The sequence below is a fragment of the Vipera ursinii genome (genome assembly GCF_947247035.1).
Source record: "Vipera ursinii genome assembly, chromosome: 13".
Lineage (NCBI taxonomy): Eukaryota > Metazoa > Chordata > Lepidosauria > Squamata > Viperidae > Vipera > Vipera ursinii.
In genome coordinates, this window is record NC_139526.1 from 17,069,989 (window position 1) to 17,086,464 (window position 16,476).

A 16,476-nucleotide genomic window follows, 5' to 3' on the forward strand; every position below is an offset into this window, starting at 1 on the left:
AAATACATGGGAAAATCCCATTGGAGGAAAATTCCACTTAGGGCTAAGGTTAGGTCACCATGAACTCTGAGAGCAAAATGGACATCACCAGCAAATTTGGAATGCTTGGGTATGGTTAGGAGGGCACTGACTTTTCTAGGCTGCCCCTATCTATGTTTCCTGGTAAAATACATGGGAAAATCCCACTGGAGGAAAATTCCACTTATACCTTTCCAGACAAGTAGCTGTCCAGTCTCTTCTTAAAAACCTCCAGTGATGGAGCACCCACATCTGGAGGCAAGTCATTCCACTGGTTAGTTGTTCTCACTGTCAGGAAATTCCTCCTTAGTTCTAGATTGCTTCACTCCTTGATTAGTTTCCATCCATTGTTTCTTGTCTTGCCTTCTGGTGCTTTGGAGAATAGGTCGACCCCCTCTTCCTTTGTGGAAGCCCCTCAAATATTGGAACCATGCTATCATGTCATCCCCCCCTAGTCCTTTTTTCACTAGACTAGACATACCCAATTCCTCAGTATTGGTAATCCAGGGATCCATTTTAGAAGTTGGAATGTTCTTTTTCTTTCTTTCTTTTTTTAACAGGGTCTTCAGTTTCCACCCCAATCCATTCTCTGTAAGAGGGATTAATCATAACATCTGGGAACATCCTATGCAGATGTTTAATGCAGATCCCAAGCGAATGCTACTGCAGGCAATGGGATCATGTCAACAGCAAGAAGAGAATTCAGAAGGAAGATCAACATCCTTGGTAACTGTTCCACTGCTGCTCCCCTAACGCAAAGAAATGACAGCTCAGGGCAAAAGTCAAAGATGGCATTTGAGGAATCACAGCCCATCTGAAAAGCTTTTTGAACTGCAGAAAGGAAAGCAAAGGGTGTGTGTGTGTGTGAGAGAGAGAGAAGTTGCAGCTGGAAAAGGAGGAGAATTCAATCAAGGCAGAGGCAGAGCTTTGCTCCTGGAGGGTTTAATGTTGAGCCGCTCAATAAAGCCAAGTACAATTATTTAAAATGAGCCTGACATCAAATTGATTCTCGGCCTTGGAGTGCTCAAGAATTTTAGGGCAGATTTCTTGTGTGCTTCCCTGGATTCCTTCACATCCAGAAAGTGTGTGGGTCAAGCTTTGAGGAAGGACACCTCAAGTAGAGGACACGTGGAGGTGGGTTGAGTCTGAAAGGTGAGGAACTTTGGTGATGTTGGAGGCCTCCTCTTTCCGAAGCTCTGGAGGGGGCAGGTAGACAGGTTGGGCTTGGGGAGGTCTTCAAAACATTTGGGAGCCTCTTCCTTCCTGTTGCTTAGAGTGGGAAGGATTTCCACCCAGCCATCTATCCCCAAACCAAGTGAAAATAGAAAAAGCTCTTAGGACTACTACTTCCTGCATTCACCTTACATCAGATCTCCAAAAGCGTTTTGACCAACAAAGAATCTAGTCCAAGACAGTTGCAAGACTCAGTATCAAACCTAAGAAATACCCATGGATGCTATTAAAGGGATCTGCAAATGGGAAGGAAGGAAGGAAGGAAGGAAGGAAGGAAGGAAGGAAGGAAGGAAGGAAGGAAGGAAGGAAGGAAGGAAGGACCACAATTTGATTAACAGAAGAAAATAGGAGGAATGGATTTAGTATGCAGAATGGAATGACAGAAACCAAGAAGGATATTCTGAGCAGGAGGGGCAAAGAGGATTTCCCAATGACTGAGAATTTTCAAGCCTATCTGGCTCCAGCAATAACCGCCGAGTTGGGCACGTGAGTGATTGAAAGCCCATTGTACAAGGCAAGCCGGCCAGTTCTGCTTTTCAGGTCCCATAACTTAATCCCCCTGACATTCTGCTTAGCATAGAAACTCCCATAATAGAAGCTAAACTCGGATTTCTCCACCCAGGAGGAGATAAATTCCTTGGATTTGGAATGAGGCCCCCTCCCCGTGCAGTTTTCATGGTGTTGACTTTCTCCTGAAGACCTCAAAAGAGCTGCTGTGCCTGGAGATACTCTCACTTTTCCTCTTTTATGCTGATTATTAAAGGCACAGATTTCTTGGAAAATAGGATCATCTCCTCCGATGCAAGCTTATACTCTGATTTCTCTGGAGACGGCATAAATCCTTTTGCAAGCTTGGAGGGAGGACCCGTTTTCAAGATCAAACATTGTACAATATGCTGCCCTTCTTGAGCATTTGAAGACCTAATTAACTGCAGCGCAGAGACGATGACTTCCACCTTCTTGTATTAGAGCAATATCTCTCAACTTTGACTCTTTGAAGAAGAGTGGACTTAACAGAATAAACGAGTTGGAAGGGACCTTGAAGCAAATTTTCTAGTCCAACCCCCAGCTCAAGCAGGAAATCCTTTCATACAAATGGTTGTCCAGTCTTCTCTTAAAAACTTCCAGCGTTGGAGCACCCACCACTTCTGGAGGCAGGTTGTTCCTCTGGGTTAATTGTTCTCCCTGTCAGGAAATTTCTCCTTAGTTCCAGGTTGCTTCTCTCCTTGATTAGTTTCCATCCGTTGCTTTCTCACCCTGCCTTCAGGTCCTTTGGAGAATAGCTTGATTCCCCCTCTTCTTTGGGGCAGCCCCTGAGATATTGGAAGGCTGCTAATCATGTCACCCCTCGTCTTTTTTTTTTCCTTCATTAAAGAAAATCACTTCAACTCCCAAAATTGTCCAGCCAGCTTTTCATGGTTGTTGTTGTGATTGTTTTTAATTCTAGGAGTTGAAGTCCACGCCTCTTCAAGGTGTCGAGAAACGCCGCGTTATGACAGCCATCCTGACCAAACCCGACTCCATGCTCTTGCAATCTTCTGAAAGGCAGCTTAAACTAAGCCAAAGAGAAAAGTAAATTTCGAAAGAAAGACGGGCTGAAGTGGAGAAGCTGAGCCAACGCTTGAGGCATGCGCTTTCTTCTGCCTGCCCCCATGAGCTCAGAGAGGAGAATTTCCTTTTCTACAATGAAAGCTGACATGAAAGGAACGAAGGAGCGATGAACCTCGGGCTCCTTTGGAGAGCCGACCATTTTATGTGTGATGCTACCAGCGCACCTAAGTTTAAAAGTGCCTTGCAATGCAAAACATCTGCAGGGCATGGGTTGACCTCCTTCTGACATAAGCTTTTAGGGGTTACCTAGCAATGTGTGAAGTGTTAACCAATTACTGGCAGGCATATACGAGTGGAATAAAAAATTATATCCTAGCGGGGCGCCATTAAAAAAAAAAAAAGGCAATAGGCAACTGTGAGTCCAGAGAGGCTTCAAGTGATGAAAGAGAAGCAGGCATGAGCCAATGGCATTTATCCCGGCTGGAATAAATGTATTATACACTAAAATTCCAAAACACAAGCCCCAAACATTATTAAACTGATAAAAAAATGTGAACCATAGAGCAGATGGGTAAGCATCATAAAACCCCAAATACGTTGGTTATAAATATATGTCTTTGCAGCCTATTTTCGCTAGATCGGATGTGTTTCAACTGGCATTTCCTCTTAAGAACGGACTCGGCAACGATCACAAAGAACAGTGAGTGTCTGCGTCCCCCGCACCATAAGAGGCAACCATTAATATCTTGAGTTTAGAGCAGAAATGTGTACTCAGCGAGCATTATTATAGAGAAGTGGTACTCTACGGTAAGAGGGAAGCTAGAGAAACGCTAACTAAAGAAAGAAAAAAAAAAATAAAGGGAGACCAGTCAAGATCACAGAATGCTTCTCTGACAAAAACGTCCCTTCATTTCATCAATCCATTTCTTTAAGAAGACGACTGTGGCCACCAAACTCAGGTAATCAGAAGGCGGCACGCATCAAATCATTTCCCAAGTCAACGTGGAAAATTAAAAAAACAACAACAACCAAAAATGACATCCGTAAACACTTCAAAGAAACACCCAGCTGGTGACGCCAATTGTGGAATCTATTTCCCCAAAGGGAAACCGCTTTTGCATCAAACGAGTTTTTTTTTTAATTTTTGTGAAAACGTCACTTGTAGGTGGAATGCTTTGACTGTCCCGATTGTAAACACGTGAAAGAAGCAGCCGTGGATTAAAAGAGCATCCAGGGATCGAGAGAACGAATCTGACATTTTTTTTCTCTTTTTCTAGAAATCGATCTCTTAGCAAATGCACTTCCCTACTTTGCAACCGAAGCCAAGTACAGATTAATTTGAGCTCCTAAACAGATTAGGATGGTTACATTAGGATTTCTTTCTTTCTTTTCTTTTTTTTCTTTCTTTCTTTCTTTTTTTTTTTTTTTGCATACCTGGCCCTCCACGATCCATTTGGAGACTGAGGTCTTTCCATCATATCCAGGCCGGAATTGAAGAGTTGCAGATCGAGGGCTGATGTTTGAGATGACCAAATTGGAAGGTGTACCAGGAAGCTCTGCAAAAGTCAACAAGCCAAATAATAAAAAGAGTAAAAGATCAAGAACTCGGAGCAGAAGAATAAATTTATGGCTCAATTTTGGGAGTGCTTGATCCACTTTACAGGGCAGAGTTGAAGTCAAGGTGATAAACAGAGCTTTAAGAATCCATCTAGCCCACATCCTTTCTCCATCACTTGCCTCTAGGGAGATCACCAGTATTCTTGTCCAGCGTATTGCTTCTCAACTAGACAGCTGCACAATTATTGGTTTTTGGAATCAAAAATGATCTCCTAGGGTTACCAGAAAGCCTTTCATATCTTAGTAAGCCACCACCTCAACAGAGCTGATTCTTAGTTGGGTACTGTCTTGCCCCAAATTGTCCCACTTAAAGTGTAATTTCAAAGGCCAGCCTAAATAATTAATCTGTAACGCTGTAGTCCTGCTCTTTCTATACACGGCGAGCAAGGCTCAAAAGATGTTTGGGGATGGAGCAACAAATTTAGTGGGAAGCTGAAGCTGGATGGACTTTCATTCTTTTGGATGGGGCAGAAAAAGAGGAATAAGCCAGCCTGGTCCATCTCTTTTTCTATTTCTCCTTTTCCAGCTTGTTAGATTCCTCGCCTTTATCCCTGTTGACATTTCTACAAAGGTAGATGCCAGCAAAGTACCAGAATTAGCTGCTGTCTCTTTAACCTCTTTCTTAAAAATCAGTAGGAAAAGAGGCTTTTCCTTGCAAAGCCCCCAATTTTTACATATCAGGACAGCCCATCAGCTGCAACTCCTTCAGATCAGTGCAAAACAGTGCTTCCCAACCTTGGCCACTTGAAGATGGGTGGACTTCAACTCCCAGAATTCCAGGCTGTCTGGGGACACACATCTTCGTGTGGCTAAGGTTGGGAAACACTGGTACAGAATATAGAATAACAGAGTTGGAAAGGACTTGGAGGTCATCTAGTCCAACCCCCCTCTTCAAGCAAGACACCTTATACCATTCCAGACAAATGGTTGTCCAATCTCTTCTTAAAAATTCCCAGTGATGGAGCACCCACACCTTCTGGAGGCAGGCTGTTCCTCTGAATAATTTTTCTCACCATCAAGAAATTTTTACACCCGATTTTAATTTTATATTTTATTTTTTCCCCAAGTAGGTCAATCCCTGGGCGTTAAGCTCAATTAAATGCCAACCCTGATCTTTCTTGAGCTTCTCCGCACGCTGCTTTGACTAACCTGGGGGGACACCGGATGAGATGGTCGACGAAGTGATCAAGCCGGTTCCCTTCGCTGTCATGGCTGCTACTTCGATGGTGTAGGTCGTGAGAGACGACAAGCCTGTGATTGTGTACTCGAGGGTTGTGTTAGCCAGCGTCCGAACCAGGCGGGATTCGTTCCTGCTGTAGACCTCCCAGGAGATTTGATAGCCTGGAGGGAAACCAAGGAGGAGGCAATGAAACCAAGCTGATCCTATCAGAAACATCTTCTAAAGGTTCTCCCCGTGGAGCTCGGTTAAAGGACATCTCCCAGAACTGAACAAGGAGCTCCTGGGGTTTTTATTACTTCAGCTGAAGAGGGAAGTTCTTCCACTTAAGAAAACTCTGCTCGGTAATGAGAAGCCAGCTCTTAGAAATCAGTCTTCTGCCAGCGTCTTTGGTCTGCTACCTTGAGGAGCTTCAAAAAATAAAAATAAAAATGGAGAAGCTATCTCTCTCAAAAATATTGGTAACCTTACAACTAGGGACATGTGGCTTCACCTCTTGAACTTCATCCCTTCAATGGCCCTCGTAGGCATCAAGAAAAGTCTTCTCTTATTGTATTAACCGCGGTAAGAACAGTATTTGCCCAATATTGGAAAAATGAAAACTTACCAAGGGAAGAAGAACTAATTAAGAACGTTTTAGATTGTGCAGAAAGGGACAGGCTGACATTAAAGGTAAAACGGAAATAAGACTCAGTGTGCTTTAGAACAGGGGACAATTTTTATCAATGGCTAGAAAAAATGAGAGTGAGAGAGAGAAAGGAATGTAATATGTACACGAATGTAACATTGAACACGATTGAGGGCAAGAGAAGAAGGGGATGACGGAGAATGAGGTGGCTGGATGGAGTCACTGAAGCAGGAGGCGTGAGCTTAAATGGACTCCAGAAGATGGCAGAGGACAGGAAGGCCTGGAGGAACGTTGTCCATGGGGTCGCAATGGGTCAGACATGACTTCGTAGCTAACAACAACAGGGTGGAATTGAGGCCTTTGAACTCTGGTGCTGGAAAAGACTCCTGCGAGTCCCTTGGACTGCAAGGCGATCAAACCGGTCAGTCCTAGAGGAGATCAACCCTGACTGCTCTTTAGAAGGCCAGATCCTGAAGTTGCAACTCAAATACTTTGGCCACCTAATGAGGAGGAAGGACTCACTGGAGAAGAGCCTTATGCTGGGAAAGATTGAGGGCAAGAGAAGAAGGGGACGACAGAGAAGGAGGTGGCTGGATGGAGTCACTGAAGCAGGAGGCCTGAGCTTAAATGGACTCCAGAAGATGGTAGAGGACAGGAAGGCCTGGAGGAACATTGTCCATAGGGTCGCGATGGGTCGGACACGACTTCGCAGCTAACAACAACAACAACATTGAACACAGACTAGTAAGAAGAAGACTACTGAGCGATTAACTAACATATCTGACCACCACCACCAATAAATAAATAAATCTCTCTCTTCTTTAAATTACTGAGTGGCCCTGATTTTCCTCCATTTCCCTTCAGAACTGATTTAAGGGCCCACTTCTTAACAATGTGCCCCATTTTATACCCGGAGACCTGAAATGCACCTCACTTTATCAATTAAATGTTTTTATTCTCCGAAAGACGTTTGTACGACAGATATAAGCAGAAGATCTAAAGCATGAGAACAGCACCAAGTGAAGATGCTACTTCAACAAGTAGAAGAAGGGAATGTGATGGAATGTGTACTTGCAGGAACAGCGGGGGAGTTTTGGCAACTCCCCCAAAGAGGCCCAGATTAAGAGATTGCGCAGCCCCAAACTGGAAGGGGAAGAGGTTCAGAGTAGTCACTCCCTAGGTTATCTCAGAATATATCTGGAAGGATATACATTTAGTCTGGCAAGATTCTGTCCCCTTATCATAGAATCATAGAATTGTAAACTGCAAGGGACCTTGGAGGTCTTCTAGTCTAACTCCCTGGCCAAGGCAGGAGAACGTATTCCATCCCAGACAACTGGTTGTCCAATCTTTTCTTGAAGACCACCAGCAATGTTGGTCTATCTGGAGCTCACCGAAGGACCAATGTCCATCTCGGAAGGGTTGTGTGTCCAACCTATGCCCAGGACTTTTGCAGAATACTGCTGTTTGAACCTGCAGTGCGTGCCTCTACTTTTATACATCATCCATTGATGACTTTCCTTTAAACAAGAACAAAACACCTGGAATCACTTTCTCTTGATCCATTTCCATTGAGGCTCAGAAGTAGGTTGGTGAGGCTGATTAACTGCCCTTGATGGATCTTCTTGTGCAGTAGTGTAAGCAAATAAAGAATTGAACTCAATTGGAACTCACTGTCTCATCTCTGGGTTGGGCCGGACAGGGAAACACTGATGCAAGACAGACAGAAATGTTCTCTTCAGTGAGAATCAAAGGAAGCAAATGAGATGCTAATTGGCCCAGGGGAACGCACTGCGAAGTCTGAAAGAGTGGGAAATGCCTTTGTTCCATGTTGCTGCCCTAGCACAGACTCTGCATGCCTGGCAAATCATTTTATCTTGTCATTTCAAGCCACGTCAAGCAAAGCCATTATCCCCCTGTGTTGAAGACCTAACCCTCTACCTCGCTTACCTATTGTAGACTTCTGGGGCAAGCTATTAATGCTTTTCTCCTGTTCTTTCTCCCTGCTTCCATCAACTTCCACAAGGTCCTGATTTTTCTCAATTCTGCTTCTGATTTTACTTGTTCTCTTCTCTCCCTGCCTCTGAACCCCCCCGTAACAACGTCATTCACCCTGGAGCTCTTTTAGAAACCTGGCTGGTGTTTGTGCCCCAAGAGCGCCAAGGGGAAAAAAAACAACAAGCTTGATTGCATCTTCCTTGGTGATTAGGCCTGGGGCAAGACAAGGCAGAATCTCTGGAAGTGAGGTGCCGGCGGCAGAGGACAGGCAAAAAAACATCAAGAGGCTGGAGTGATTTCTCCCACGGGGAAAGGATACTTGGGGAGGTGTAATAGATCTGAGAGGAAGAGGGAAGCGAATAATAGAGAACTTGACCCAAGGGCTCAAAAATGTGCAGATGGATTGCAAAGGGAGCAGCAAGACCAGATGGAGATCCTTGAGCTACCAAAATCGGGGTTGGAAACCTGTTGTTGGCTGCAAACAATGTGTTGGAAGGATGGCTGCGTGAATCTTCTTCCTCCAGCCAGAATGGCCGATGCCTTTAATTTCTTTGACTTGCTGCCTGGATTCAGCAAATTATTCATAATGAAGAGTCGCCTGTCAAAGAATTGGCTCGTGATAAATAAGAGGAGTGAGATGGAACGGCGTTGATGGTCTTCTTTTCACGGGACCTATGACTAGGCTGAGGGAGGCAGACCTTACATTTTTAACCTTCCTAAGGAGGTGTGAATCCCTATCGAGTTCAAGAGATTCTTCAGCACTCATCCCAGCATCACGTGACCATGTCAAAATGCCCTGCCACCGTGTGGTCAAGCAAGAGGATCGGCTGCCGATACGACAACAATTGCATCAGTAGGAGAAAGCTTTGAAGCTGGAAAAAGGAAGCATGAACTAACACGCGGAACTAAGCTTGTAGAAAACATCTCGGGGCCCAGTGAAGGAGGCATATAAAAAGAAGCTGGAAAAAGCAAATTAATGATGTTTTCCTTCATTTGGAAGGAAACAAAAATAACGTCAAAAAATTATCCAACGGGACAGATGAAAGGCCAAAAGTATTGAAGAAATTGAGAACAGATCTGATCCAAGTCCAAGCAGCAAAGAAGTTTCTGTTTATACACTGGCCTTACTAGCTTCTCTCTAAGCTGCGGTGTAACTGAAATGAATGACCTCAGGAGCTTCAGAAATAATTTTCTGTTGATCTGGACTAAATTCTGGATGAGAGAGCTGTACACCCAATCACCAACTGTCCGCCTGCATCCAGGCCCTCATAAATCAGAATTTATCGAGGGAGCGAGGAAGATACTGAAATTTACAATGGGCAATTTACCAAAAACCGGCTTGTTCCCTCTGGTGCCCCCGTGTTTTCCTCTTATTCCATGGATTAGATTTAAAGACAAAGTCTCAGTAAACAACATCTTCACAGCAATGTGACAAAGGAGGAATCTCCTAGGTATTCTTAGCTTTCTGAGCAGCATTATCCAAGCCACCTAATCCTTCGCAAGCATTGGATGATTTTTGCCGCTTCCAGTCTTTCAGCCTAAAATGCGACGTTCCTCACAATACGAGACGGTTTCCAGTAGTGACCATAGCAGGGGATCAAAATCTGCAAGATGGTGAGCGTGGCATCACGGTCCATGCTTGGATGGTGACACCGTAAGCAGCATCTTTGAGATACGAATCCTCCTGGTACATCTTTAGACCAACATTATTATCCGAAATATAAAGGCGCCTCCTTTTTGGGACAATGGAGTTAGCTTTCTACATGTGGTGCAATCTCCAGCTAGACTGGAGGGAGGAGTAAAGAGGGGCCACAGCTTAGAGTCCTTGCGCTGTAGAAAGTGGCACAGGGTGATCTCCACCAAAATCCTTGAAGCCTTATCTTGCAATTCTGAAGGGAATGCAGTTAGTCTGCCAAGACTGAGGCCAAACAAAAGCAACCACAACCACTCAAGAAGAGTCACAACAGTAGTTGTATTGCTAGTCAACTCTGTTACAAGGATCTTGCTAGACTGATTGCATTCCCTCGGGAATGGCACGATAACCCTTCAAGTATTCTGGTGGAGGTCCGGCCTGTGCTGCTAACTGCAGTGCAAAGATTCTAAACTTGGGCCTCTCTTGACCTGTCCTTCTAGTCTAGCTATCTCAGTTACTGAAAATCTATGCCACTGCGGAATTTCTTCATTGAGTGACCTGTGGGTCAGTGAGTCTTTTCTCCACTTCTGCTGACCATGGTGTCACCTTCGTGGGTGATATATCCCAGCCGCTCACTCGCAACCTCCCAGCACTGTGAGATCAAATCAGTTGGCCAAATTTCGTAGGGTCATTTTGTCTTTCTCAAAATGAAGGAGGGGAGCGAGAGGGGTCCCCAAGTTCCTTTCCCTTTTCCACCCATAAACATCCCCTCCCATCTGGGGATTTGGAATCAAGTTTTGGACTGAGGTGAATTAGGATGAGAGGAGAACAGAAGACCTTCAGGAGGTAAATTGATCCCACTCCAAGGTCTAAAACTCTTCACCCAGAGCTTCAAATCACCTTCTGCCATCTTGAAAGCTCCCGAAAAACACGGTTGAAAAAAATTCACTCGGGTTTCCATGGAAAGGCAGGAAACTAAATGGTGGACACTTATCTCCTCCGGTTCTATTTCATCGTTTTTTCATTGTTTTTAACTGGATATGCTGGAGGAGGAATGAACACTTTGTCTAAGCAACATAAATTATTTTCCCTAGAATGATGGACCGTTTTCTTTTTCTGTCCTTGGATTTAAGGTTCATTTATCATAATAACAGATGTTTGCTAATAAACCCTTCCGTTGCCTACCCTGGCTCAAATGTATAATGTGAATAAGAATAGCATACTCACAACGCAGAAGATATGTGAAACCATCGCACAGTTCTGGAGGTATAAGTGGTCCATTATTACAACTCATTGGACCTCTCAGCTCCAGAGAAGTCAAAGGCAAGGTCTTAACATTTTCTCTCAGCCAGGGGCTCTTCACAAATACCAATTCCCTGAGTAGAACAATTTCTCTAGCCTTCTTTTCCTACATTCCCAGAGCCAATTGCCTCCTCTTCGATTTTCTTTGCAAGGTGTTTTGTTAACAGCTCTTTGCTGATACTTGCCTGTAATGATGCCGTTTTTCTGAATGGGTTCTTCCCAGCTGACCTTGAGTGAAGTGTCCAGAATCTCTGTGAAGCTCAGGTGTCCCACCATTCCTGGTGCTGGCAAGTGGAAAAGGAGAAAAAAAAATAATAATCTGCTAACGGTGGAAAAAGCTTCTTTTATTTGGGATCAGATTCAGGTCAGCGGTTTGAGGATTGAAGAAAGAAAAGAGCCGGCGGCGAGGGCTGGCTGAGAGAAAGTGAGAGGTGTCAGAAACATCGAGGTGCTAAAGATGATTGTGGTTATCACCCGGTATGAATGCTTTTTCCCCACTTCATCCCAGCTGTTCACCGACGGGACTGGCATGGATTGGACAGCAGAGATTTATAAATAGAAAGAGGAATGGTCTTCTCTGAGCTTGGGAAGGAAGGGGGAGGTTTGGAAAGCCCTGCAGGTTCAGAGCCTTTGAGGTGGGAGTTTCTCCTTTATTTGGAAGGGACTAATTGGCAAAACACAGCTTAGCGCAGTGGTTCCCAACCTGTTCTATGACCCTGCGCCCCTAGAACGCTTCTGACATATTCTCGCACCCCTTACAACAGTTCGAAAGAATGGCAACAAATTAGGCACATATGCTATCATGTTGAAAACCCAAGGTCTTCGCACCGCCTGGTTGGGAACGCCAGGCTTAGTGAATACCAGAGTCCAAAAAGAGTCCAAAACGCTTTCGCTGATCAGGCAGGCATTAATGATCCTCTCCTCCCTCAGCTTCCATGAATGAGCTAAAGAATGAGTTACGTTCTGGAGCGGTTGCAACACAGCTCTGTATCCCTGTGGTTTAGGCCCTCCACAGATGCAAATCTTGCAGGCGTTGACAGGCAGACAGCCTAATTTTGCATTTTCCAGAGCTCAACTCCAATTATAAAATTATACATACATACACACACACACACACACACACACACATATAGGGACGCGGTGGCTCAGTGGGTTAGGACGCTGAGCTTGTCGATCAGATGGTCGGCAGTTTGGTGGGTTGAATCCCAAGTGCCGCGTAACAGAGTGAGCGCCTGTTACTCGTCCCAGCTTCTGCCAACCTAGCAGTTCGAAAGCACATAAAAATGCAAGTAGAAAAATAGGGACCACTACGGTGGGAAGGTAACAGAGCACACACACACACACACACACAAACACACACACACACACACGAGATGGGCTCGGTCCCATTGGCAAGCTGCGAGGCGATTGTGTGAGAAATGCTGGAAAGCAGAAATCCTTGTGAAATATACCGAGATCAGCGAGCAAAGATGCTATAACTCAGCGAGGATTGGACAGGACCAGACCTCGGTATGTTATGCCCAGAGGTATCTGCTTGTTCAAATGCTCTAACCTGGATGTTGTTGTTTTTAAAAAACAAACAAACAAACAAACAAACGGGCTACCCAAATCCTCCAGAGGAAGCCCTGGATTTCAGAAAGACCCTCTTGATCTTTCGATATCGTCTTTGAAGTGTTGAAGTTTCCTTCTGCTTGGCTAATAAGAATCAATAATTCAACCTGGTGATTCGTTCATCTCATCTGCATCTCAAGAGAACTCCAGAGCTGCCTTGAATGGGTCCTCAAACAGGCTCTCAATCAGGCTGTGTCCACCAAGATCAACTCTTCTTGGTTTTCATCAACCTGTCGCGAATCTCAGCCCCAAACCTCCGGGAGGTCAGCGGGAGGAAAGAGATCTGAATGCATATTAGCTGTATGCATTTTTGAGACCTCTCTCTCTCTCTCTCTCTCTCTCTCTCTCTTACCACCAGCAGCTGTTATAGCATCTATACCCGTGTTTGTCAACCTTGTCAACTTTAAGAGCTGGGGACTTCAACTCCCAGAATACCCCAGCCAGCTCTTTCCGCCCACAACCATTATAGCATCTGTAACCTGTGTTTGTTAACCTTGTCAGTTTTAAGAAGCGCAGATGGGGAATTCTGGGAGTTGAAGTCCAAGCTTCTTGAAGTTGACAAGGTTGAGAAACATTGATCTGCACTGTAAAAAAAAAAGAAGAAGAAGAAGAACAAATACAATCCTTGTTCAATGAAACAATAATTAAGCCCTTCATCGGTCTGCTCGTGTAAGTAACGCAGCGCCTTAATCACAGTTGATTCTTCGAAGCAGGGCAAGCATTCATAAGGCTCAATAATTTACAAAACAATTCCCAGAAGGCAGAGCTGCACATTATTTATAACCCTGCAGCCAATTCTCTTCCAATATGGAAGCGTTCCCCTCGGTAAGAGTCTTTTATTTTCAGGTCCGCAGTGATCCTTTGCGCAGGTTAATCAAACCAAAGGAAAGGTTTTCACCTAATTAGGAAGGCTATAAACCTTGTTCATTGGCAGGCTACCTATCTCTTGTAGAAAAACAGAACAACCGCAGAGGCTGGCTGCGAAGAGAGTCAGTGGCACTGCTAGAAAAATAATAAAGGCTTATGAAACAAGATTTGAGATTCATTGTACTTAGCGTGCAGAAGATATAGTTAAAAGGGTCACTCTGAAAATTTATGCATTTGAAATTCGTTGTCTGATGCCTATTGCCCCCAACATTTCATCAACCTCGGAAGGATGGAAGGCTATCAACCTTGAGCTGGTCAAGATCGAACACCTGGCAGTGGGCAGATTCAGCCTGAAATATTGCATTCTAACTAACCACTGGGAAGGAAGGAAGGAAGGAAGGAAGGAAGGAAGGAAGGAAGGAAGGAAGGAAGGAAGGAAGGAAAGAAAGAAAGAAAGAAAGAAAGAAAGAAAGAAAGAAAGAAAGAAAGAAAGAAAGAAAGGAGGGCAGGCAATAGCAATAAGTATTTAAACACTTAAACTTATATACTGTTTCACAGTGGTTTACAGTCCTCTCTAAGCAGTTTACAGAGTCAGCCTGTTGCCCCGAACAATCTGGGTCCTCCTTAGTAAAGACAGTGGTTCTACTTACTGTCTTCGTGAGTCTGCAGCAACTGTGGTGGACTGGGTGGTCCATCTCCTGGGGTGGTGAAGCAAAGGATCGATGTATAGTAAGCTGTAAATTTCTTCAGGTTGGTTATGTATCCTCTGTGGGCGCCATGAAAATCTGGAGGAATGGTGACGGCGGTCTTAGCATCTGGGGCATCAACTGGCCAAGCCAAAAGCTGGACAGGGATATGGTGGAATCAAAGAGAGATGACATACTTTGAGGGTGAGCTACCATCCACCGGTCAATGCCATATGCAGCAGAGTTTGGACTAGCTCAGTTACGAAAGCACAGAGATTCTTCTTAACGTAACTGACACAGGAAGTCATCACGGACAGACTTACGGGGTTACGAGGCTTGCAATGTATCCAGATGCAGAAAGCCAACCCACCACCACCATCCCTAAGACATTAAAGCTATTTTTAAGGACACAAAGAACCACGGGCAAGCTTCCTTTTCTGCTTAATAGTGGCATGACTAATCAGAATAACAGAGTTGGAAGGAATCTTGGAGGTCTTCCAATCCACCCCATGGACAAATGGCTGTCTAGTCTCTTCTTGAAAACCTCCAGTTATGGGGCACCCACAACTTCTGGAGGCAAGCCGTTCCACTGGTTCATTGTCCTCATTGTGTAATCACAGCCATGTCAAGAATATAAGAGCCCATCTCAGCAAAGAAAACCATTCAGGGGTTAGGGAAAAAAAAGGATTAGTGAAAGAAGGAGGATGGTCATCCAAGGAAAGGAGACGCTTGGCAGATATGGTGATAATGTGTAGGAAACACACCCAGGATGTGAAGCACTCACACAGTGTATAGTGCATTGGACTCTGTCATGTAAGTTCTACTTTTCAACTCTAAGTCAAGGCTGAGGTAGGGCCCCAAGGTTGAAATCATTGCCTTAATATTAACATTGCCTCGTAAGAACAGCACCCTCCATTTCTCCCTAGTCTAGATTAAAATCTCCCTTGTTGGTGTCTGGATTAAAATCCCTTCGCTGCAGAATTCTATCATGCTTCTTAATAAGCTTGCTCCAAGATACAATGAACTACCATTGGCAGACTTACAGAGAACAGAAGACAAATGGGAGCTTGACTGCCTACATCCCACTTTGATTAACTGTGATTGATCTGTTTTTGCTTCGCTGTGTTGTCTGCAACTGGGCTAAGCCACTGAGAGGCCCGCAGCAAGGGATTTGGCTGGAGAAATGCTCTCTCTCGCAAGCGCAGTGCTAGGCTTGCAAAGCACAATGTGATGCCCTCAAGGTGGCACGCTAAATATTCTCGGCTAAGCATGCGTAAGGTAGCCTAATCCATTACGGCAGGGGTGTCCAAACCTTGGCAACTTTAAGGGCTGGGGACTTCAACTGCCAGGCTAGAAACCGGGAGGCAGTGAGTTCTAGTTCTACTTTAGGCATGAAAGCCAGCTATTTGACTTTGGGCCAATCACCAGGAGATGGTGAGTTCTAGTCCCACCTTAGCCATGAAAGCCAGCTGGTTGACTTTGGGCCAATCACCAGGAGATGGTGAGTTCTAGTCCAGCCTTAGCCATGAAAGCCGGCTGGGTGACTTTGGGCCAATCACCAGGAGATGGTGAGTTCTAGTCCAGCCTTAGCCATGAAAGCCGGCTGGGTGACTTTGGGCCACTCCTTCTCTCTCAGCCCACCCACTTTGAGTTATTTATAAAAAATAATAAAAGGCAGGATACAAATAAACAAAAACTTCCAGAAGTAAAAAAAACAAACCAACTCCACTCCCCAATTCATGATGGCAGAGAGAGCGCCGTGCTCGGCTTTGCTAAATTATACCTATAAAGCAGATTGAAAACTTTACCAATGGGTCACCAATGGGCTTTTTACATTTCTTTGAGTTGAATGTTTGACATTTCCATAAAAAAGAAGCTGAGTGCATTTGCCAGGAAAAAAAAAATACACAATGAGTGACACCAGCCAGGCAAGGAAGCGCACGAAATGTGGCAATTTATAAATCATTACGCAAATTATGTGCTACATAAAAATATGATAGAAATGTCCTCCCTACAACTGTCCCTATTATAATGTGGTTGTTTTTTTTTTAAAAAAAAAATCTGCACTCCTGAAATAAATATGATCTGTCCAGCTGCTTCAGACGTTAAAGGGGGTGGGGGTGGGAAACGAGACGAAAAAGCAAGGAAAGAGAAG

At 44.5% G+C, this 16,476-nt stretch overlaps 1 protein-coding gene and 1 long non-coding RNA gene across 3 annotated transcripts in view; both read right to left on the minus strand.

Annotated features, from left to right (window-relative positions):
• LOC310646477 overlaps positions 1-16,476 on the minus strand; it is a 417,476-nt gene that overhangs the window by 102,688 nt on the left and 298,312 nt on the right. The gene's annotated exons all lie outside the window — the stretch shown is intronic.
• The window catches only part of SDK1 (sidekick cell adhesion molecule 1), a 331,319-nt gene that overhangs the window by 86,141 nt on the left and 228,702 nt on the right, over positions 1-16,476 (minus strand). For both annotated transcript variants that reach the window (XM_083372962.1, XM_083372961.1), the window contains exons 19-22: positions 14,286-14,478; positions 11,343-11,441; positions 5,569-5,760; positions 4,237-4,358 (exon numbers count right to left, since the gene is read on the minus strand). In XM_083372962.1, the coding sequence (XP_083229088.1) occupies positions 4,237-4,358; positions 5,569-5,760; positions 11,343-11,441; positions 14,286-14,478 (606 nt within the window). The remainder of the gene's footprint in view (positions 1-4,236; positions 4,359-5,568; positions 5,761-11,342; positions 11,442-14,285; positions 14,479-16,476) is intronic.